At 30.7% G+C, this 26321-nt stretch overlaps 1 protein-coding gene across 3 annotated transcripts; it reads left to right on the top strand.

The window, feature by feature from the left end:
- On the top strand, nucleotides 1-26321 carry LOC127721665 (centrosomal protein of 95 kDa-like). 3 transcript variants are annotated; one of them, XM_052228455.1, is made up of 23 exons: nucleotides 1-90; nucleotides 1325-1393; nucleotides 2613-2741; nucleotides 5125-5352; nucleotides 5870-6017; nucleotides 7824-7936; nucleotides 10116-10192; nucleotides 10931-11015; nucleotides 11619-11682; nucleotides 12138-12284; nucleotides 13115-13259; nucleotides 13894-13976; nucleotides 14278-14439; nucleotides 14906-15092; nucleotides 15369-15461; nucleotides 16445-16514; nucleotides 17827-17922; nucleotides 20267-20439; nucleotides 20765-20839; nucleotides 21272-21424; nucleotides 21905-22038; nucleotides 22820-22904; nucleotides 24601-26321. In XM_052228455.1, the coding sequence occupies exons 2-23, from the start codon at nucleotides 1354-1356 to the stop codon at nucleotides 24766-24768; spliced, it is 2655 nt and encodes an 884-aa protein (XP_052084415.1). In that variant the 5' UTR covers nucleotides 1-90; nucleotides 1325-1353; the 3' UTR covers nucleotides 24769-26321. The 3 variants fall into 3 exon arrangements, with proteins under 3 accessions (XP_052084415.1, XP_052084425.1, XP_052084432.1); XM_052228465.1 differs by having other exon boundaries at nucleotides 1-125; XM_052228472.1 differs by lacking the exon at nucleotides 1-90 and adding an exon at nucleotides 191-357.

The raw sequence follows: 26321 nt of genomic DNA, 5'->3' as shown, positions 1-26321 counted from the left end.
GGTGGCGGTGCGTTTTATTTATGTCATGGCCGAACAAGACAACAAATTTTAAAAACAGTTTTACAGTTTTTATCCTGATGACAAGAAACAGTAAATACACGAAAACTTTTTTAGTTTAAACAACAGTTAGCATATTCTAATGTAAATTTGAGCTTTCTAATGCGTGCATTAATTTGTTTTACAGCTTGTTTTAGAAAGCCGCCGACCTCCGTAAACGTGCATGAACACGATCATTTCTTGTAAACCAAGTTGTATATGGTGTGAATTTATTCTATAAGAATACAGAAAAAACGGAACGATTGCATACTTTGTAGTAAGCTCAAGAACTATCATATATTCTCATGTTCAAATCTACAGGTGAGGTCACAATCACTTGTTTCAATGAGCAAATAAAGTTCTATTGATAAATCTGGTGTATAAGATGGTCTAATTTGTGCACTTTCAGTTAATTTTCCTATGTCATAATGTTTATGTTATTACGTCTCAGTAAAAACCGATTGTCCGATGACATTGTTAACGCTGAATGACCTCAGGTCAACTGGTGTAACTCATGTATACATAAAAAACAAAGAGATTGGTGTATATGCAGGTAAAGGGTACCCTTAAAGTAAATACAGTGTACATGTATACAATTGGAAAGAAAAAATTTCCTCAAATAAAATTTAGTATTAAACATGAAATTTGATAAGGAAATGACTTGAAAATATTGTTTTAAAGCAGAGATGTGTAGTATGAGGCAGAGTTCTCGATAAGTGGTGGTCCTAGGGATTTGACCACCACATTTTTGGGAAGGACCAACACAATTTTGGTAATTTGCAATAGAAATGATAGTGAGGACCTTCATGTTTTATTCAAGGACCACCAGGCAAAAAAAGATTTCGAGAAAACTGATGAGGTGGTTACATTGTGGAAAGAAAGAGAGAGGGCCTTTTCCATCGCGTAAAACAAGTATCTGTACTACAAGTCTTAGAGCTTTGTCATGAAGGAACCTTAATTATAATCTACAGTCTGTGCAAATTTACACATACCCTTAAGTCTGGAATTTTGGTTCTACCAGTAAGTCTATTCATTTTGTTAACTTAATGCTAACAACAAAACATGATCCACTTGTAGAACAAGCAAACAACAGCCACCAGTATGATAGTTTTTCATATGTTTCAAAAGGTTTACAAATGGTAGATTTATAAAAAGTTAAAGTAAGCAGCTGTATTTAAGAGCAGAAATTGTATCTATAGCTCAAAAGAAGTGTAACTTAAAAATAAAAAATTGTACCGTGGATTCCATATATATATAACCTATAACATGTACAATATATTCATTTCAGTTTTTTAAAATTGTGGACTTGAATTAATTATGGGACCAAAACCAGCAGAACTTTCCAGTGAAGATAGACGTAAGTTTTAAAACTAATCAGTCTTCAATTATACTCCAAAACTGGCCTGATATATATGCTTAAAGGAAGGAGAGTTTTTATGCCCCACCTACGATAGAAGAGGGGCATTATGTTTTTCGGTCTGTTCGTCCGTCTGTCCCACTTAAGGTGTTAAAGTTTTTTAGTCAAGGTAGTTTTTGATGAAGTTGAAGTCCAATTAACTTGAAACTTAGTACACATGTTCCCTATGATATGATCTTTCTAATTCTAATGCCAAATTAGAGTTTTGACCCCAATTTCACAGTCCACTGAACATAGAAAATGATAGTGCGAGTGTGGCATCCGTGTACTATGGACACATTCTTGTTTTAAAATCATTTCAATAGTACGCTGTAAATGTCTAAATATAATGCATTGTGTGTGCATTTAACATAGCCTTGAACAGGTATATTGGTTCCTAAGTACATGTGTAGTTAATATTTAGAGTAGTACATTGTCAGTTTTCACTTGTTATGTGTTACTTATAAAATTACAAAAATGTATCTTTGAAAAATCACATTTTTAATGAAAAACCTGTTACTATAATATTATAAAACAAACTTGGAAAATCATTCTCAAACTATGGCATTTTTTTTTAGGCCAGACATTTTCTTAAAAATCCAACCATTGACAATATATCTACAAAAAATTACCTTCAGGTTTCCTGTCAAATTTTTCGTCTTTGGTTTATCTGTCTTACTTCCTTGGACCCCTAACTTTGAGTTTCCTTTTGTAAAGAAGTCACCCTGAGAGCCCCAAAAACAAAATTGTCTCATTGCATTGTAATGTTATGAAATTATCTTTTTGGTATGTTTTATGTCGATTGCCTTAGGTCAAGCAACAAAACATAAAATGAATTGTCAAGAAGTTTAAGCAACCAAAATAACTTTCCTTTATCAAATTACATATTTCAAGAATATTTTGAAACTAGATTTAAATTTTTTAACATGTTTAATACAAAATTTTTTGAAGAAACAATTAATATAAGCAAAAACTGAAAGTCTGCCAGGTGTTGCTAACTACCAGTGGGGAGATCCAAACTCTAAAATGGAACGACACAGACCTTGGACTTCAACTAATTTGAACCCCTGTTAAACCTTAATAAACAAGCATGTTGTTGGACTTCTAACTACAATCACAATTCTTGGATGCAGTGAAAAACTGAAAATGTATTGAGTTTCAGTTATAAATTTATTCACAGGTATTGTAAGCCAGGCCAATACATTACTAGAACAACTGAATGCAGGCAGTCCTATTGGTTGTGTTGAAGATATCAATTCTCAAGTTTATGTCACCTTGTTTGAAGGATTATGTGGAGAGAAGCTAAATGGTGAGGAAATGAAAACTTAAAATGTGAAGTTAAAAATGATTGTCAAGTAATTACTTTTAAATTAAACTTTACATAATACAACAAAATGGAGCATTAAAACCCACAAATTCCATTTGATTTTATCATAACATACAATACCATTTTGTTGTAGAAATTATAGCATCACATCCATATTAACACATAAACTATAAAAAAATCTTTTCAAATAACATTCAAGCAATATAGCATCACATTTACATGATCCTAAAAGACCTTGTGGAAAAAGTCCACTGTGGAAATTCTGAAACTTTTTTTAATCACAACAGCATGTATAATCACAGCAACTGAAGCCAAAGAAATATATTGTAGCTAGACATATACATTTTATTGTCAGCATTTGTTAAGTTTATTTGACCAGACACACATTTTGTGCTTTTGGAAAATTGACAGATATTTCAACCTGCATTAAGATTTTTTGTCGAGTCTGCGACTTTTGTCGCAGAAAGCTCGACATAGGGATAGTGATCCTGCGGCGGCTACTTTTTTACTTCTTAAAAGCTTTATATTTTAGTAGGTGGAAGACCTGGATGCTTCATACTTTGTATATGGATGCCTCATGTTACGAAGTTTCCGTCAGTCACATGTCCAATGTCCTTGACCTTATTTTCATGGTTCAGTGACTACTTGAAAAAAAGTTAAGATTTTTTGTAATGTTAAATTCTCTCTTATTATAAGTAATAGGATAACTATATTTGGTATGTGCGTACCTTGCAAGGTCCTCATGCCTGTCATACAGTTTTTACTTGACCTCGACCTCATTTCATGGATCAGTGAACAAGGTTAAGTTTTGGTGGTCAAGTCCATATCTCAGATACTATAAGCAATAGGTCTAGTATATTCGGGGTATGGAAGGACTGTAAGGTGTACATGTCCAACTGGCAGGTGTCATCTGACCTTGACCTCATTTTCATGGTTCAGTGGTTATAGTTAAGTTTTTGTGTTTTGGTCTGTTTTTCTTATACTGTATGCAATAGGTCTACTATATTTGGTGTATGGAATGATTGTAAGGTGTACATGTCTAGCTGGCAGGTGTCATCTGACCTTGACCTCATTTTCATGGTTCAGTGGTTATAGTTTAGTTTTTGTGTTTTGGTCCGTTTTTCTTATACTTTATGCAATAGGTCTTCTATATTTGGTGTATGGAATGATTGTAAGGTGTACATGTCCAACTGGCAGGTGTCATCTGACTTTGACCTCATTTTCATGGTTCAGTGGTCAAAGTTAAGTTTTTTGAGTTTTGGTCTTTTTTCTTATACTACATGTACTATATGCAATAAGTCAACTATATTTGGTGTATGGAAATATTCTATGATGTACATGTCAGTCTCGCAGGTTTTATTTGACCTTGACCTCATTTTCACGGTTCATTGCTCAGTGTTAAGTTTATGTGTTTCAGTCTGTTTTTCTTAAACTATAAGCAATAGGTCAGCTATATTTGTTGTATGGAAGGATTGTAAGCTGTTCATGTCTGCCTGGCATGGTTCATCTGACCTTGACCTCATTTTCACAATTCATTGGTCAATGTTTAGTTTTCACGGTTAAGTCTGTTTCTTAGAAACTATAAGCAATAGGTCAACTATATTTAGTGTATTGAATGATTGTAAGGTGTACATGTATTTCTCGTTTGGTTTATATGACCTTGACTTCATTTTCTTGGATCATGTTAAGTTTATGTAATAGTTGTAGTAAAGCTTTCATTTAGGATATTCAACATAACATCAATGGTTAGTAAAGAAGGCGAGACATTTCAGCGTTAGCACTCTTGTTTAATTAAGGTCAGCTTGAAAGCCTAAAACTTAAACTTTTCCAATATTAATTCATGCATTAAGATATGTTGATGACAAAATAAGACCCTGACTTTGTTAAATTGATTTTTGGTATGCTATATTTTCTAAGTAATTTTGACCACTGGTTACTTAAAAAATAAACTGATGAAATGCCAAGGTTCATACTACATGTACCAAGCGAAAGAGCAAAGAAGATAGTTTCCTTTTCATCATTTTGCTTTCTTTTAACTTCAAGAAGGGGCATCTGTCTCCTTCAGCAATTCTGTGGTATGAGGACAACAGTAATGAAATACATTTGTAGAGTGAAATATGTATATAGATGTGTACATTTCAAACTTTTGCTATTTGGGGTACCTAATTTTGTGGTTTTGTCATTTGCTTTATCAAAGTAACTAAAGATTTGTATTTATTTGAAAAAGTTAATTCATAGTTTACCACTTTCCATGAAAATCCAGGAATAATTATGAATCCACAATATATTTCTGCATTAATTTGTTAATACATCACTAAAGTTGCTCTTTTTTAAAGATTTCATTTATTTTTGTCCTTTTCTCTAGGTATTATAAGGACTTCTGTTACCACAGAGGATGAAATTCACAATGTCCAGACAGTTATCGACACCTTGGCTGCAGATGTCTTGCATACATCCCTATTGCATATAAATGGAAGAGATGTCGTCAACTCCAATAGAGAATCTGTCCTTAATCTCTTAGAAATCTTATCTGGACTACTTGAATATATTTTTAACAAAATTGAAAGTGATTTATCAACAGATAATGAAGAAGGTATGTTTTCTCTTAAAAGATGTCTCTTTGTATATCTTCAATGCATGTATAAGTTTTTTCTTGTTTTAATTGAATTGTATGGCAACAATGCATTAAGATACATACACCCTCATAAACGTTGTTAAGTGGGAAGTAGATAGACTCTTAAATTCCCAGAAATTCTGAAGATAGAGCAATTGTAGAATTTTTATCTATATACTTAAAAATGGGGTTGAGCATATTTCCTAAATGCTAAAAGGTCTTTTTAACTAGTGATGAATCAATTAGTAATTGTTAGTTAATTTGTTTTGCATCATATGTATCTGTGTAAAAAACTGGATATATGTAGAAAAAAACACCCTGTAGGAAGATGTGTACATGTACATTGTAATTTGCATATATATGTATAAACAAGTTACATAATATCTACCCATCTCGACAACTTATCTCCTACATTCTATAATAGTATCATAGTTTTAAAGATAGTTGTTGATAGACACAATGTATATTGTATTTGTTTTCTACATATTTTTTTCAGGTGAAGGTTTAGATGATGATCCAGATGCTTTGCAGAGAGATATGATAGACAAAATTCTGGAGAAAGAACTAAATCGTACATCAGACACCATTACCAGTAGTCCTGAGAGGAGAGATATTAAAAAATCTTCAGTTTATTGGGATGAAGAGTAAGTTAACTGTAATATACAGTTATACATAAAATATTAGGGGTCTCTGTGGCCGAGTGTTTTAAGTAGTTCATCTACAGTATCACTATCCTTTTGACACTGAGGTTGCAAGTTTGATCCCTGTATGTGGCAGGTGTATTAGACTCTGATCTTAATTGACTAGGATTGCAAATTTCCTGTCATACGTCAGAAAGCTTCAGACACTCTGGCTTCCTCCACCAATAAAAGATGGCCTCAAAGATATGACAAAGCATGCTGAAAGTGGTGTTTGACACTAACCATCAATCATTCATAAAATTTAAAGACTAAATACAATTTATAGCATAAAAAAAGTAAGAAGTTAAAGGTGTAATCAAAATCATATTGGAAAAAGGGCAACCTGACCAATAGAAAAAAAAGCAGCTGCCATAAATAGATAAGGTTCTAGAAGCACACAAAATTTATCTTTTGATAGATGTGTACAGTTACTGTACACATAAGAAAGCCTCACTTACTGTATAAAGCCTTGTTGGCAACATTGATAATGTGTTCTCATGGAGTTTTATTTGTGGCATGGAAGCATACAGGTTCACAACATTTTTATGCCTTCTGCATCAAATTCATAATTGTTGATTTTTGCCAAAATATTTCATTTGGAACAGTTTTGATAGTACAACCATACGTTGTCTCAAAACATAAATTTTGATTTGTTCTCGGCTCACACTTGGATAGTTTATCTGTTTCTAAGACTAGTACAAATTTGTTTATATTTTTAGACACGGTATGGTTATTCTGTAGGAGTCTTCGTATGTGTTCAACTTTAAAGCTAATATATTATGGCCATGTGTATAAGGTTTGAAAAGCCAAACCAGCATAAAAACTTTTACAAAATGTGCTTGTAGACAAAGAAAATAAGGAATTATAATAATAAAAGTATTTAGGGATGTCAACTTGGTGAAGATTTACTAATCGAGTACTCGTTGAATTTACCGAGCGATACTAGAGTACTCGCTCGGAAAAACATATACAAAATGGAAACACAAAATTAAACCCAATTTACGGTTGTGGGGAGTTGTCTTACGGACGTAAAACACTCAACATTAATACCTTGGACTAGATAATAGTCCCAGGAATTTTATACCATAATTAATAGCTCATTTACTACATGTACTAATTATGTAAACAAGCAATAATCTAATCAGTTAATTAATAAATATCTTTAGAAAATTGATTACTAAAACAACTGTTACAGTATTTGGGAATCGTAAAGAAACACATTTATGATCAACAAAAGGGTGATGAATAGGACTTTAACCATTCTCTGAGGGTCGACACATGGTGCAACGAGTTTGTTCTTATTTAGAAATATTATCTTGTCAACTTTTTCTGGGACAATTCAATTTTTCCACCTTGTTTACGTAACTAACAGCCCTGCTGATGAAAATATTTGCTCTGGCGGTACAGAGGTCACCTTGGTAGAATGACTAGGACACGATTAGCTAAAAGTACAGGCCTTAGAAAGGTTCTCTTGTTCATAGCGCATTAGGGAATTTTAAATGACAATTAAACGCAAACATTCGAAGCGTATTATTATTTTGATTGATATTTAATTTTCCGGGAGGCGCTCTTAATAAAAAAAAATTTTTAAGAAGGCAACAACATTTTAACAAAACAAAAAAAACGATTAGTCGAGTATCATTTTGGTATTCGATACTCGGTACTACCGAGCGATACTCCAGTACTCGAGTACTCGTTGACAACCCTAAAAGTATTATATCTTTTATTTTTAACTCTGCCTACATTAAATTTGATTCATACTATGTTTAGGCCTGATGTGAGTAGAAGATCTGCGAAGTCTGGGAGTGAAACAGATGATTTAATAGCATTAGGACATGAGAGTCCTACAGGACTGATAGATACTATTACAAGTATATCTAGAGGTAAGGCCTCATTTTCTGCCATAATTAAGTAAAATACTATTACAAGTATATCTAGAGGTAAGGCCTCATTTTCTGCCATGATAAAGTCAAGTAAATTGATATTAAGGCTGGTTCAGAAATAAATGCATGGGCTCTTTGGAGTCATTCCCTATTGAATACCACAATTATTAGTTGTGCATAAAAACTTTAGAAATTAAATAATCAAGTCAAATAGTTTAATTGTTATAACAAGCATAATGATCAAGAATTTTATTTTGTTGAAGCATGTTTCCAGTCATAAAAATCAATGGAAAATAGGCATGTTTAAATTGAATTTGGTAGATAAATTGAAATTAATGCAAATTGTTATGACATAAATAGAATACTGACAGTGGGAAATCTAGTCACAAAATATTACCTCCCATGTAAACACTGAAAACTAGATCTTTTGAATGTTTGTCCCATTTTAGTAAAGACGCTATCAATTATAAATTCACGGAAAAATGTTCTGGTATAAATAATAAATTCCTGGAGTACCAACTTCAATTCATTTTTTTAACTGGCTGTATACCTCTCTGGAACATGCTAATTATCCGTATATATATACAGTTAGATCAGAGAAAGTCAGGCAAAAAATTCCAAAGGAATCGATAGATATGCAGCAAAGATTAGCACTTTTGAAATTAAGTTACTAAGCAAATTCAAAGGGACCTTATCCCGATGTAAACATTGAATGTGAATAGATCGAGAAGACCTTTTCTTAAAATTGTGTAAAAAATAGTAAAAAGATGCTTACTTTATAAGAATATTTATCTTTAATTGTTTAACCTGCGCAGACAGACTTTTACATTGTTATATTCATGAAAAGACAATATTTCTTTATTGAATTGTAATGTGGCAAGAGCGGACCGGTGTACTCGAAAACTTAGAATGTGAAAAATAAATATATTTTGGGAAATTGTAATATGCTAAGGACTTTGCGGTACACTCCAAAAATTTGTGACCCGAAAGATCTTTAGATTTGGTATGTACATGATTTTTCCCAATTTTATTTATCAATATGCAGCAAAGTTTGGCATTTTTTAGATTTCAGTTTCACAAGCTTCTAATGCAATTATCTCGATAAATACTGTACATAGTGTATTTGCATGTTTATTTTTCATAACACAGTTTAACAAATTATTTCTTTAAAATGTACAATTGTTATTTAGAAATAACTTTTGATCAGTGTCGTCACCGGCATTGTTTTATTATTGATTTTCTCGACTCTATCATAAGATGAGGTAATTTTCTTTTGTTCTTTTTCACTAGATTTCCCACTGCTGATACAAGAATTTTCTAAAATAGACTAACTTACTATTAATTTGTTTTAATTGCATACATTGTTAAAATGGCCATAAAATCTAAATTTGAAATTTTGTCTATGAGTACGGGTCATATTTGGGACCTTATCATGTCTACTTCTTTGAATGACACATTTTATATGATTTATAGAATATTTATATACAATTACTCCTTTTGATGAGGTAAATTTGATGTGGTTTTATGTTGGCCTGAGTGAATATCAGTTTTATTCAAAAGTCAATTAAACCACATATTTACTGAAACAAAAGACAGTAATTGTTTTATTCTGTATTTCGAGAGAGCAAATGTAGTTAATGACACATATTTACCAAAACCAATTGTACTTCAAACAATCTAACCATAATCATACACGTAAAAGCCCGCAACGTTTTGTGCTGTGAATAAACTTTTTCCTCTGATAAATATACTGTTTTATTCAAAATCCAATTCATATACTAAAATACTAAAAATCTATCAGTATGGAATAAAGCTTTTTGTTGATTTTTGTGGCTAACAAGAACAAAGAATTAAAATGTTAAAAATCAATGAATCAATGATTATCCTATAAACCATGAAAGCTGAAATCCATGATTAAAAGTAGTTAGACATTAATATACATTGTTTTGAACAGTTATTTTGAAGAAAGGATTAATAAAACATACAACCCTGATCAAAAGACAAAGAACATACATAGAAACAAACAAGAAAAGCATGAAAAAGCAACTGTGAATACTAAATATACTAAAAGTGCATCTAAGTTGTTAACTTAATTAGAAAAAATTAATTTGAAGTACTATAAATCATGTGTAAAAACTATGACTAAAATTCTTGTAACAATAATATTTATTTAATTTAGGTAACGATTCAACAAATGAACTGATAAGGGAGGGTGAGAATATTGAGAGAAGAATGGCAACAAGAGTAACATCAGTGGTAAGTCATAGTAAAATTTTCTAAAAACTATTTCTTACACCTTGATTAAGAATACCATTGAAAGGTGGTTATTTTGAGAACATTGTTGTACTTTTAACCAATTTTTCTCAGTATGTTATTGGCCAAAATTTGCTGATTAACTATGAACAATACAAACTCGCTCAGTCAAACTGTTCGAGTGTGAGACCAAAAGTGACCATAATGTTGCTCATAAATTAAATGATGAAGTTTCAATTGTATTGTTAAACTCAAGGTAAAAAAAATTGGCTTATGTATCTGGCCAAAATTTATCTAAATTTATCACTTTTACTGATCACCACCATGATTGGAATTTGAGTTTGTTATAGTGACTTTGAAAAAGGGTGCTCTTGATCTTCTTGGATATAATACAGTTTGTGAGTTACTCATTGAGTAATGGATTTCTTTACCCATAAACTGTTTTTGAAGTCTGACTAAATCAAAATGGATTTAGTTTCATGGTGGTTTATTGCTTTTATTGCTCTAAAAGTCACAGTGAGGGCTTCAACACAGACCAAAAGCTCTCAACTTATTGTTAATTTGAACACAGCAATAGCACCAGTTTGAAAACATATTCTTTGCTAGATTTAATTCACTATACAACTGGTGCGATGAAGAACACAGATGAGTGGTAATATCAACAAATTACAGACTATTGAAAGGAAAGAAATCCAACATATTGTGATGACAAATGCACTACATTTTTATTGATTTATTTAGGAAGAAGATATAGCTCGACACAGAAGAGAATTAGGACTCAACAAAAGAGAGGAACATCTACCTGAACCTGCTGTTAATAGATATTGTAAGTCTGACATGTATTATTATTTGTTGGTTTAAATCTGTTCAATAATATCTATAAAATTATTGAGAAGGAAATACAACTTTTTGTGATCGAAAGCTGAATGAAAAGATTTTTGTATTTTTATAAAGTTTAGAGGTTATAGTTAGAATTTGTTATAAATCAATAACAATTGGTCAAAAGGTTATACCAGAAACATGTGTGGAGCACGTGGAAATTAGAAGCATATTTAGAGGTCCCAAGAAGAATTTTATTGTTAGCTAGATGTTTAGAGAAATAAGTGCCACCTAACAAAGTCTTACCATACTAAATACTAGCATGTTTGATAAGTCAATGTTTTGTACGCATTTGTTGATAAAAAAAAATGTTACCGTTATATTTAAACTCATTTAAATATCATGTTCTGTATTTATTGCGAAGAATTTATATATTCATAAAAAAATGTCTTTACAGTTTTTCACATATTTAAGGCACTTACAGTTAAATACTTAACTAGAAAGTTTGAAATAATTACAGTTAGATTGATTTCGTATGACTTATGACCTGCTTATAATTTTTAATTGTTTTACTTAACACAAAATACAAGTTCAAATTCATTGTTTTCAGATCAGACTACCGTGCCACAGACAGCTTCAGAAGAAAAGGATGATTTATTCAGACGAAGATCTAGGTATTCAAGTCATTATAATACAACCTTATGCTTCATATATCTAGTGAAATACATATATATATATTGAATTTCAGGGTAGGAGAGGAAGATTTTTGGTAAAATTCTTGTATACATATTTAACATTGATTATATTTGTTTTAAAGACTTTGTATCATCTAAAAGTATCTACCTCCCTCCTACATCTTTATAGATAAATTTGATAAAATAGTAAGTTTGAAAGTGGGAATGATTTCCTCATATTTGTTTGAGATCTTCTGCTTCATGTATAAGACTTTCAAAGTAGCCATAAAGAAATATTGATTGCCTTGAGTTTTATTTTCTAGTAAAATTTCATGATAAATTTTATGTAATATGTGACTTGCTTTTGGATACTCTGGCAAATTTGCATGTTTTAGTTTAGAAATATTATTGCATGAATTTGAATACGAATTTATGGATGTATGTTTGTATTACAGAGTTGATACTTATAAAACTTTAGACTCTATGGTAGAAGAAACTGCTGCCTTAGCCAGAGCTGCAGTTGATGCTAGTCCGTCTAGAGCTAGGTCTATATTACAAAGCTTAGATAATGATTATAATCAGGCTAAACAATTGGCTCAGAGGTAAGTTTAATGACTTAAGCCAAGAATCTGAATTTGTTTTCATGGGTTATTGGTTTTTTTCGGGTTTGGCAGGGAAAATGTGTTATTATTTTCTGTTGCATCATTCTTCCTTTCATCTGAAATTATTATTTTAAAGTTTTTATTTGTAGATGAATTAGTATCAAATAAAATGACTCCTGAGTAAAAAAAAAAACAAATGAAGTGATTATTCAATTTATTTTGAAGTATTTCTTTTCTAACTTTAAATCCGACTTGGTAGATTATGCTCACCTTGAATGCAGGCGGTAAAGTATTTGATCCCCAAATTGATCAAACCAAAGACTTGTGCTTAATTGTCTTCTACTCTGCCAGGCACCAGTATTTAGGTGTAAAAATAGTGATTTGTTCACTTAAGAGTCATGAATTATTCTGGATAGGGTAAATCCAAAATGACTTATTCTGGGAGTTTTTTCATAAAAAATTGATGCAGCATGTCAGACTTATACAAGATGGGTATATTTATATAAATTTGAAACATTTTTGTTTTGAACATGCATTTGTAATATTTGCCATCAGTTGTTAAGCCCTGCACTCTCATTTAAAAAATTTTAAGGAAAAAGAAGAATGTGATTTTGAATTATGCTTACCAATTTACACAGGAACAATGTGTTTAAGATCTGACTGAAAATCATTGTTTAATTTATGGTCTATTAAGAATTTGATCCCAGTGAATAAAGTTTTTCAATAAGTATATAGTACCGGTATGCTCATGTAATAGGTAAGAATATATTGGTGAAGTACAAGTCAAAAGTTTTTGAGCAAACTTTAATAAAATTCTTTTATTATTTCAGAGCCAGATTAGCCTCACCAGAAATAGAGCCAGTATCCACAAGAAGAAATCCTTTATTGTCAGATATACCAAAGGGAATAAGTCCAACAAAAAAGCCAAGAAGTCCAGTGCGAATGACTGAACAAGAAATTGTTTCTGATCCTGATGTACGTAGATATAAGAAGATGTGGTATGAGTGCCAATGAGACAACCCTCCATCCAAGTCAAAATTTATAAAAGTAAACCATTATAGGTCAAAGTATGGTCTTCAACATGGAGCCTTGGCTCACACCGAACAGCAAGCTATAAAGGGCTCCAAAAATTACTAGTGTAAAACCATTCAAACTGGAAAACCAACAGTCTAATCTATATAAAAAACGAGAAACACTTATGAACCACATCAACAAACGACAACTACTGAACATCAGATTCCTGACTTAGGACAGGTGCAAACAATTGCAGCGGGTTTAAACGTTGTCTTTTTGGATATTTATTATTTCATTAGATGCCTTTTTATTTTAAAGACGATTGACACTAGTATTTCTCCTCAACGAAACACAAGACATATACACATGGCATTGCAATACATGTTACATATTGATTAACTGAATAAGTGTCTTATATTGCTACATAAAAAATGAAGTATCTTATTTTGTCATAAAAAGACAGAAATTAAATGATTACAATAACTTAAAAATTTACATATGGTAAAAGAAAATAAACATACAACTACATGTTAATATCTATTGAATTTACCAATTACATAAGTTATTGAATTAGTTAATATTTGTTCCATTTTAGTCACCTGACAGAGGAAAAAGGAAAGTGTCTTTTATGGTAGACAGATCAGATTCTAGTCCTAGTTTCACAGCCCCAAATTGGAGGTGAGTGCTGCATATGTACTTGATTATGGGGTTGGGATTGGTATTTAAAAAAAATCTATTCAAATATTCAGTTTTTGTTGTATTGATAGATTTTTCATTTATCATATAGACAAAACAGCTATTTTCAAATTTAAGGTTTAAATATTTGATTGTTTGACTGGGCATAAAGTACATGAACTTGCTTAAGTTCCTTTTATTAAGATTGAACTTTCCTGTTGTATATATTTAAAAACAAAATTATATTTTTGTTTTTGTCATTTATTTTCCACCATAAAATTATACACATATGTCCTCAATTTAGATCAGGACGTCCAATAAAATCATCCTGGGATGACTCCTCATCATATACAGAACATTCAAAGACAGCATACAAACCACAGAAGACACGTAAAGATTATGGAAGTTATCTGGACTATGGGAGTGATAGGGAAAATTTGTCATATGATGATCGTTTAAAGAAGAAGTAAGTCACAGTGACCCACATTGAAATAACTGGTTTCCCCTGTCTTTAAAACTTGGTTCATTTCTATTTTAATCAATGAAGGTTCTACACTGAAAGCTTCTTGTTATATTGTATGTAAGGGATAGTTTATCTGTAATATTTGGTAATACTGAAAATATTATTGTAGCTATGTTGAATATGGTCCTGTTTCTTCACTCTGAAGATAGAATATATATATCCTTTAACCATGAGTAACTGCTTTGACAAATTCAGAAGATATAACATTTTATTTCTCAAGACCTTCCAAAAATAATTAAGCAGGTATTAACTATTAGTTCTTTTGGGTTATTTTTAGGTTGAAGTATCAAAAGAAAATAGATCAATGATTTTAATTTTAAGCATGGTCAGAATTTACACAATATTTCTTATTTTACCTTTTAGTATGTTTTTCTTTGAAATAAACAAAATTTAATGTCTGTCCGTATAGGTTTCATGAAATAATTGATGACGTGTTGAGTGAGGATGAAAGGCTTCCTCCAAGATACAAGTCCAGATCAGATCAACACAGAGTTAGGTCTGAGAAACTTGTTGGTAAATCCAAAGGAACCTATAATGTAGTTGATGCACAGAAATTACTGAAGAAAGAAAGAGAAACGAGTAAAAAGAAAATGGATGTAAGAAATTTATATTATCTTATGCAGAAATTTTGTATAAAGAACACATATAGTGAATCTCAAAAGTTGTTCCAAAATATTCTTTATTTGATGATGGAAATATGCATTATGTGTGCAGATACATTTTTAAAGTTAACTTTATCACAAGTAACTTAGTTTAGAAAATTAATGTGTCATACCTTTTGTAATGCAAACATACAACTCAAATTGAAACAAAGGAAAAATTAGTGTGGTTTGTTAATTTCTAAATAATATATTTTTTTATTCCACTTTCAGTTTTTACAGAAAATATACAAAGAAGATTTAGATGAAATGGCTTTAGAAGCAGATGAAGGGTTAGATATGGACAGAAAAGCTGCAAAACAAACAGTAATTATTTTCCATTAACATGCTTGTATTTGTCCATGAATTGCATAAGGATTGTCAGATGAATAGTTTCAAGTAGATAATAGCAACATCATTATCCAATATCTAAGCCAATATGTATCAATAATTTGGAAATAGTATTTTTTTACTATTTTTCCAAAGTTTAGATAAATTATTTCTCTGAAAGAATCTTTATTGATAGGAATTGAATTGGAAAAAAGTCTGTATGCAGTACAGGTTAGTTGTTTAAAGGGTGGTACTAGTTCTCCCCATTCTGCATATTGATATTGTAAAACTGCTGCAAGTCACAGTATGAAGTTGTTTGGCAAAAGAGCACACTGAACTAGCTGAATTAGTTTCATATTGTGCCGAGCAGTATCAATGAAAAGAAAATTAGATTACTGGTGTTATTAGAATATCATCTTTGGGTCAAACATTATGATGTCAATCAAAAATCTGAACATCAAAGATATTACGCCAGGTCAAACACATACAATGTTACATGATATGAGATTTTGTTAAAAGCTGAGCTTTAAAAAGACTAATAAATTTTGCATGGTTTCCAAGCTAAGGTGATTTAAACTGTGATTTGATATTTATTTCTATAGCCCGTTCATCTTGTGAAATATAATTTTCCTACTCAAGAATACGGTACTTTTAAATGTACTTAGAATAACAAAATTAAAAAAATACAATGATTGAGCTGTAACTTTTATTACTTACAGAATAATTGTTGTAAGGTTTTAAAACGATGTCAAGATACAAAATAGCAGGGTTGTTTTGTTAAATTTTTAATTTTTAATTTTTTTCACAATGATGTTGTCTCATGTCTCCAAACCAAATATTCCTTTTATACAATGAAACTTATAATTCCATTAAATGTCCTGAAAGAAACATTTATCAATATACATTAAGAAATTTGATGAAGATTTTACAGGGTATTAGTATTGTCTCATTTTAATAGTGTTGTTTTGTTTTGTCTATAGGAAAATGAATATAAGAAAAAAGTCCTAATATCTCCTCAGAAGAAGTTAGCACCGAAGACCAAAACTGCAGGCAAGTAGTAAAGGTTATATTTTGTTATGGAGGAATTATCATCCACAAATTTATTTAACATCTTCACAAATCAACATTTTTATTCTTTATATTATTGAAAAAAAAAAGAAACAGAGTACAGTCGAACCTTGTTGTGTTGAACTCCGTTGTGTCGAAAACTCGGATGAGTCGAAGTAATTTCTTGGTCCCGGTAAAATTTCCGTTTGCTCAATGCATAATTACCTCTGATGAGTCAACCTCGGTTGATTCAAATACTTGGTTAAGTCGAGTAATTTTATAGTCTCGTCGATGTAAAATTAATGTAAATTGACCTCAATGTCTAGAAGTTCGAAAGTAAGCAATTTCAAAAGATACAAACTAATGATGAAAATTCAAAATGGATGTATTTCTTATGTAACCTAATCATTTTGAAAAGAGATTAAAACTGAGTAAACATACTTGTTTGTATAACAGTTAAAATGACATGTTTATGGTGACCGGTAATTAACACCTTTGTTGATCGTTCAAGCAAAACGTTAGTGTGTTGAACATATTTCACCTGCCATAAGAAAGAAACGAATTAAATGACCCAAGCCGAGATTAAATGAATAGTTTCAATTAAAACTCATTAATTACAATAAATAAAACAATTAAGACAATAATGTTAAATTTATTATAATTTAATGCAAAGTAAATGACCTCACTAGAGACCATTCAGAACTTGTTCGTTCCGCGAGTGATTTCATAATTTATAGTGACTGACCTTTGTAAATATTTGTTTAGACTGTTGACTTTATTTGTGCATTATTTGTATCTCTACTTGTGTGTTTAATTATTATGAAGGATAAAAAAATATGGAGATTGAATACACAATCATAAAGCGTCATATCGAAAAAAAGGCACACTGTTCAAAGTATCTAGTTTACACTAATCTCATACCGTATTTCATGCATTCCAAATTTATGACGACACACTCGACTTCGGATGAGTCAAACCTTGTTTAAGTCGAATACTTTGGTCTGGTCCCTTCGACTTCAACACAACGAGGTTCGACTGTATAAAAATTCTCCATTTGGTGGAAATTATGAAGTGTTGGTTTACTAATGTCCATCTGTGACTTTTCTGAAGCCATTACTTTGACTTTTACCAAAGTTTTATTGACTTTTAAATTAGTGCAGGTTTGTATCTGATGTATTCTTTTTTTTCTTGTTAGTAGATTTTGTCTGAATTTTGTAAAATACAATTTATTTTGAGATGAAAGCTTATGGGAAGAATTGGTATTAATTTTTTTTTTAATTCTATTTGTATATAACCAGTATTTACTCCTTTGTAGGAGCAAGTAAGAAACCTGCAGCAAGTAAACATATGGTCAGCTCTAAAGCAAAGAAGAAAACATCACCTGGTCTTATACCTCCTGGCAAAATACAAAGTAAGTACACCTGGGTAATGCCTTCTGGCAAAACACAAAGTAAGTACAACTGGGTAATACCATCAGCCTTTTACACAAAAGAAATGCAACCATGTAGTTTTTGTCTTGCCTGAAAGACTTAGGCATGCTGTTTCTGGCATTAGCTGCATCAACAATTTAAGTTAGTGATAAGGTTACACAGGCAAGACATATCTCTGTTTTAATAGTTTATTAAAAGATTGAAAGGCCATTTAAACCCATTTGCACCTTCTTAGATTAATACCAAATGGCATCCTACTTCCCTCAGCTACTTATACACACATACTCTTCTTAGAACAACCATTTCTTTTTGTATACGACCGCAAAAATTTTGCGGTCGTATATTGGTATCACGTCGTCGTCGTCCGAAGACACATTGGTTTCTGGACAATAACTTTTGTTTAAGTGTATGGATTTCTATTAAATTTTACCATAAGGTTTATGACCACAAAAGGAAGGTTGGGATTGATTTTTGGGGTTATGGTCCTACCAGTTCCGGAATTAGGGACCCAAATAAGCATTTTTTTAGTTTCCAGACAATAACTTGTGAAATGGTGTATGGATCTCTCTGAAATTATACCACAAGTTACCATATCACAAAGGGTTGGTAAGAATTTGCTTTGGGGGGTTATGGCTCAAACTGTTTAGGAATTAGGGGCAAAAAAGGGGAAAAAACAAGGGTTTCCAGGTTAATGGACAATTACTTAAGTACTAAACATAATTTTAAAGCAGTGTAAGGGAGGTAATTCAAACACATATTGTCAAATTACCTCCCTTACACTGCTTGTTAATTATTTATAAAGAATTGTATTGTCTTTAGGTGATTAGCTGTCAATTTATTTTTAGAAGTTACTATTTTAAAATGTTTAATAAAGGTAATTTAATTATAGCCATGATTATGTATGTGAAGGAATTTTATTTTTAGATATTACTATTTAATGTTACTGATGGAGGCTTTTTAATTTTAGGCATGATTATGATGTCATTTTCTATTTTAAAAATTATTTAATTTTAGCCATGATTATGTATGTGAAGGAATTTTATTTTTAGATATTACTATTTAATGTTGCTGATGAAAGTGTTTTAATTTTAGGCATGATTATGATGTCATTTTCTATTTTAATACTTTTATGATGAATTTAAATGGGTTTTTATGGTTGCAAAGTCCTAGCTGTCAATTTATTTTTAGAAGTTACTTTTAAATGCTGATGAAGGAATTTTATTTTTAGATATTACTATTAAAAGTTGCCGATGAAGGTTTTTTAATTTTAGCCATGACTATGATGTCATTTTCTATTTTAATACTTTTATGATGTATTTAAATGGGCTTTTATGGTAAAAAAAAAAGCATTTTTCTAGTTTCCAGACAGTAACTTGTGATTAAGTGTATGGATCTCTCTAAAATTGTACTCCAAGGTTCCATACAACAAAGAAAAGACTGCAATTGAGTTTGATGATTAATGCTAAAAGGGGGGATTCAAAAAGTTTTGGGGGGAAAGGGGGGTTTCCAATTTTATTTTAAAAGGGTTCATATTTTTTATTCAAAATTTTCAATTTCAAATTTTTGAAAAGTTTCAAGAAGAAATCTTCAATTGCACAGTATTGCGCATTAGATTTGTAAGATCTTTGACCACATTTATTTTGTGTCAGAAACATATATTATATCACAAATTTTCCCCAACTGTTCAGGGTTCGACCACTGCGGTCGTATCAGGCTGCGCTTAGCGGAGCATTTTATTAAAATTACTGTAAATTTATTTCATTGGAGGTTTATAAAACTTGTTAATAATAGGATAACATATTTTGTCAGTAAGATAAAAAAAAATCATTCAATTACTTTATAAGCTAAACTATTAGTAACCTTCTTTGTTTTGTAATCATTGAAATTTTGTTGTTAATTAATCACTAAATATTTACATGTAAATTTGTAAAACGACAATTGATATTTCAATATTGTACATCATGGACATTGTTGCAATATTTCTTTTATATGTGTAAATGCTATGTCTTTTCCACTGTATTATGTGCTGTTAGGCAGCAATCATTCAATCAATGAATCTTTTCCATCTTCTCTGTACTCCTCTATGTAAAAGATGGAAGTTTGTATACCCCTACTCCAAAAGAACATTACAGTTTGCCTGAAGTGACCTTTAGTGTCTGCATAGTTGTATCGTTATTGTAAGCTCTCCCTCTGAACCCTCAAATCACTTTTATCAAAGGCCACAGACCAGGAAAAAACTGTATTATGTTGAACTGCTGCATACTTCAGACAAAGCGCCCTATGATTAGATATATATTTTAAAACAGCTCATTTATCTTCACACAGTGCACATTAAAGACGATGAAGATATTTTACCTATGTTGTTAACAGAATTTCCACATTTACACTTATCAATGCATACCTGGCACGAACTTTGGAGAAAGGGTATTCATCAGATAGAACAGGTTACCAGAGCAAACCAGGAAATGAGAAGGAAGAAAAGTAAAGCAAAAACAGATGTAAGTACCAGTAGAACAGGTCTATTCATATCAAATAATTATTATAGTAAAAAATTGAATTTTTCAGTTAATAGAAAACAAGTGATCTAATAATTCTGAAATTATATAGCCGTATTTTCAGTATCCGTGAGTATGTTTAGATCCATATCTCTAGACCCTTACGAAATAAAGCATCTTAATTTTGAATGCATATGCTTATTATGAAATTGCATACAATTTCAATAAAAGACCAACTTTACCTTCTTTTCAATCATATATCATTAAATTAATCAAACAACCTGTCCAATATATTTGCCTTTTCATGAGTGTAATTGCATATTTACAGTTAGAGGAAGCTCAAAGAAGACAAGAAATAATGGTTAATATTATGAAGAAAGAAATTGAACATAGCCAAAGGATGGTAAGTACAGATTTAACTGAGAGTAGTCAGAGAAGTAAATTATATGGTTTTAAATAATTTTATCATAATTCAACTATTTATTGCATAGTGCTTTTCATATAAATACAATAGTTTTATTGTACCATAAATTTGGAATTTTACACTGCTGATTTTCTAAATGTTTATTACAAACAATTTTACCTCCAAAAATTAAAAAAAAAACGAAATTCACTGCTCATTAATGTTGCTCTAAGAATCTTGTGTATTGGAAAATTGAAAAACTTGGGTTAAGTTAAGTAAGTATCGTGAAGAAAAAAGGATAACTTCATATGTGCTACATATAATAACTACTTATTTGTCGAATTTGAATGTTTTTGTTCTTAGTATTTATAAAACATTGTAGAAGTAAACATTCATGTTCAAGTATGTAGTTCCTCATTTGAATGTTTGTAGAAAGAAATACAAGAGAGACAGAAACAAACAGTAGCTACAAGGAATGGTTTCCATGAACAAAGAATGCAGTCAGCCAGATCTCGAAAGTATTATGATGATTATCAAGTTAGAATGAGGTCTAAAATGATGAAGAGAAGAACAAGAGAAGAAATGGTTGGTTATTTAAGGATTGTTTTATTTTTTTAGTCAAATCCCTAGTATGAAGGGAAAGAATCATGTGTATTGATCTGTTAAGTTTAAATAACCAAATTATCCGCACAAATGTAAGTTATTTTTGGAATATATATTTTTGACTATTAAAGCATTGCATATAAAAATAAAAAGATAGGTTTGTAGTTATCATTGAGACAGCAATCTAGCAAAAACATCTAAAATGTTTGGGAATAAATAGAGGCCTTCCTGTTATCTTGAACAAAGTGTTGAAAAAAAGGTTAAAATTTAAGTTCTGTTGATGTTGGGTTTGTTTTTGCATTATAGCAATAAGGACTATTCTTCATGCATCTTTCTCAAAACAATCATTTATGAAATATATATCTATTGCTACTGTCTTTTATTTTCATAATTCTTGAGATTTATGTATTTGACAAAAATGTTATAACCTTGTTTTTTTTACGAAAATGAATATGTTTACAGATTTTCAGAAAGTTATTTAAAGATGGATTGGAAATACAAAAAGACAGAATTAAAGATTTGAGGAAGTATGCTAAGGAACAGAGAGAAAAACAAGCAACAAAACAAAGAAATGAAGTTGAATCACTGGAAAATTAGTATCCTTGTACAAAATAAAAGGAATCAGTAAGATCATGGTTGCCCCAAGAAACCCTTTCTTGGTGGGCCAATTTATTGTAGTATTGTTATGTTCATGATTGGGAATAGAAGATGTGGGTATAAGTCACCTACAGCTAAACTGTTGGAGTGTGTAATTACTTTCTCCATGAAATTGATTGATTGATAGATTGTTTGTAAATACTCAAATATATAAGCTGTATAAACATCAATGAAACAGTATTCCAACAACAATAGTGAACCAAAACGCTCGATTGTTTTTTTTTTAAGACTGTCCACAAATAATGTAAGTTGCCCAAAACAATTGATTGGTTTATTTTTATTAGTGTTTTGAATATTCTTGTAGATTGTACCATTTAGCAAAGGGAGATAAAACCTATGCTGTTTGATACATTAGACAGTCAAGAAAGAACCTACTCAAACACAAATCTTGTCTATAAAAAACATCTTTTTATTGCAGAAATAATGCCATAATATTGATTTAATCCTTAAATAGATAAAGAATGCTGGAAATTCTAAGGGAATTGATTCAAATGTTTAGATATTTGCTGTTGAATAATTTTTTTAAAGTTTGATTTATTTCAGTGAAATTATTATGTTATTTAACTAAATATTTCATATTAAATAAAAAGTACACAAAGAATGTAAATATCAGGGTAAATACTACATAATAACTTTTAACTTAAAAGTTAGGTCTTAGGGATAAAAATAAATCATGATTATCAGATGTTAAAGTTGTATTGATCCTTAACATTAAATCAGCTACCGTGACCAGTTTGATATGTTAGCAGAAAATATAACTAGTGAAAGAAAGGAGATAATGGTTAGAGATAAAGCTCAACAAAAGGTTGGTTTACATTTAATGATGAGAATTTTGTGTATACTCAAACTTTGGACTTATTTTTTTTATTTTTTTTGGGGGGGGGGGGGGGGGGGTTCAAATATTTAAAATAGCTCTCACAGTGATATAGCCTTTTTAAGCTGCTACATCATAAAGCAAACACCAAGCAATCCATCTTTGATTTTTAACTGGATTTTCGAAGGAAAAATCTGTTATTGATTTGGGGATGTATGGCGGGCGGGCGGCTGCCAAACAGTGTCCATTCATTAACATGAAAACGCTTTGACAAATTTTTTTCAAATTTATATATGTTGTTCCCTGTGACTAAATGAAGGTCAAGATCAATTTTCACGATTTTACATCAAAATAAGAAAACATTTCAAAAGGATATAGGTTATTCTATGAAAAAATTATATTATAGTTATAGTTTTTGGAAAGTTTGCTATAGCAAAAAATTTCCTAAGGCATCGGCCTCAAGCCGGAAGTGAGACTATCTTACTTTAGGATGTGTTTTCAACTCCTAGATAATGTAGTACTGGTGTTTGACAACTTATTCTAGGAAGATGCTTTTGAAATTTTGAGTTACTTCTATTTTGATTAGCTTACAGGTTGAATTAAAATGTACTGAATGTTCATCGATAATTCAAATAATTCATCTTCATTTTGAAAATGGCTATCACAAACACTACTTCGCGGATCTGCGCTGCGTGGAAAGTAAAATCAATACACATCTACTTGAGACAGCAGTTTCTACGTTATGCTTTTATCGGTATTCCCCAGACATGCGTGAGATCCATATCAACGGGAGTACTACAAACCCAGTTTCAAGGGTTTCCTCCCGTCCTCCGGTTGACGAGAAAATAAATACGGTGTTTAAAATATTTCATGAATGAACATTTTTCGACGCTTACAACTATTTTTACAATGTCTATTAAAGACGTAAAAGCCTGAGTGTATCGAAAGTATCCCGGTATCTCATCTCGGCCCATATCAAACTCTGACTATAATAAATTCGACCTATTACATAATCGGTATCAGACTATAACAAAATTCGTAATTATACTACTTGCTATAAAGTCTCCCAAACAAAGTTTGGAGACTTATTGTTTTGCTCAGTTCTTATTATTTTTCTTCTTGAGGTCGATTTAGGGGTATTTTTAGGGGCCAAGAGAAGGGAGGGATTTACTATAGAACCCTATGGATTTATTTTTTTTTTAATTTTCAAATGACTATTACTTGAAAACAGTGAGTGATAGACACACGCGGTTTTCAGTAATGATCACAGGATCATAAAACAAATCTAATGAAATATAGAGGGAGTCCCTGGGTGCAACTCCACCCCATCCTGTTTTGAGAACTTGTAAACGGTCAAGATCCCCACCCCGGAAACCATATATATTCTTTTATGGGACAATAAAACAAATCAAATGAAATAAAATGTGAATCATAGATTTTGTTCAATGAAATCTGCAAAGTTATAATATGCTAAAACATAAGATAAATATTTAATTTTCTTCATAAAATACCCCAAAAAATGGTGTCTTTGAATGAAAAGTTATGTCTGAGTAAATCATAATAAATAAATGCATGAATAAAATGAATATGCCACTCACAAAAAATGAACTTAGAATGATTGAATTCATAATCAGCCTGCAGAAACATTATGATATTTTTTGTATATTTATTAAATTCCGTTTTATAGGTGCTTGAAGGGATGAAGAAAGAATTAAGGAAGAAAATGGAAAAAGAAATAAAAGATTTACAAAGTCAGTTAGTAAGAGACGACGATGACGCTTATTTCAGACAGTTAGATGCTGATCGTGTTATACATAATCTACAAATGGCCAAATATCATGTGACTAATGTATAGCCTGTCATGTGACTAATGTATAACCTGTCATGTGATTTATCTTATAGCTATCTGTGATATATCAGTTAAAATGAGTAAAAGTAACTGTCAATCCATAAATCAATATGAAAGTATGTTTTGACAATAGGTCTAATTTTCAAACAAACTAATTTGTTTGCAATACATGTATGGTTCAGTTCTGTAATAAATAATTTCCTTCCTATTGATAATTTACTTTGAGAACAAGAATTTTAAGTTTTTAGAATGACACATCTTCATCTGTCTTATTATAATCTATGTAAGAGATGGTGTCTAATGCAAATGTGATTTATCTGCTTAGCATGACTTAGTAGGCAATCTGTAAGTGTTGGTTTTTACCAGGCCTATTTTAAAATGACAGTGCAGACATGCAGAAAACTTAAGTATGTTTTTTCAGAATGTTGAAATTAAGAGACTTTTCTACTTTTTGGATTAACTTAAACTGTAGGCTGTAGGCAGTTGTCTCACTGACTCACTTAGGGACATTCCTAGTTTTCATTTTAAATATATTGTAATTGATACCAATCATTAAAGCTTTATTGTCTCAATCTCTAATTTATTACTTAATACGCCCCTCAAGTTGGGGAAATATTGATCTACCCCTGTTTATTTTTTCCGTTCTATTCTTCTGTATGTCCATCCCACATTGGGTACAAAGTTTGGCTAACTCGTCCTACAGTTTTCAAGCTAGAGCTTTTATATAATGCAAGGTGTTAGTTCTTATAGTAAGGTTGTGCATATATCAGAATTTTGATTGTTGAAATTAGTCATTCTCATACCCTGGAAAGAAAAGTCCAGAAGCTTATCTCTTGAAATTCCATAATGAAGTAAAAATGCATTTATAATAATGATTTTTATTGTGTGATTAATATAATTTTGAAGTAAACTAATTTAACACTGGTCCCACATTTACTAAGATTAATTGTTAACCGACTTTTGCACTTGTCATGTACATTTTTGTATTATTAACATTTTTATCTTTTATCTTTTGTTATTAAACTTTGCAAAACTTCAGTTTAATGTAATTTGAAAGGGGGAAAAACTTTATCCAAGCCCATTGCAGGAGGCATCATCTTTTTGGTTTTTTTTCTTATAAAGGACTCATTTCCACATTTTAATTAATCCATGTAAATGATATTCAAAAAATATTATTTTTACATCATACATATTTATATCTTACATTTAAATGATCACCAGTTGATGTTTTGTCATTGTTTAGTTGTTCTGTGTAATTTATAGTGTGTATCATGATTTTCTGCGTTATTAATTTTAATACACATTTATTTTTGTTTTCAGTAATCAGAAAAGGAAATGCTATGATTTAAAAAGCATTTCTAGAATTTTTGCATTTTCTTTAAATGTGATTCCACTTCTTTTAAAAAATATTGTAAATACAGGCAGCATGTCTCAAAATGCATTGTAATTATAATCATAAATGTTATAAATTGTTTGATTGTACTTGTAAATATTTGAAATATTTATGTTATTTTATATGTTTGTTTGTAAAACAAATCATGAATAAAAATAGCGCCAGA

Source organism: Mytilus californianus, unplaced genomic scaffold (genome assembly GCF_021869535.1).
Source record: "Mytilus californianus isolate M0D057914Y unplaced genomic scaffold, xbMytCali1.0.p SCAF_1, whole genome shotgun sequence".
Lineage (NCBI taxonomy): Eukaryota > Metazoa > Mollusca > Bivalvia > Mytilida > Mytilidae > Mytilus > Mytilus californianus.
This window is presented reverse-complemented; position numbering and strand designations above follow the sequence as displayed.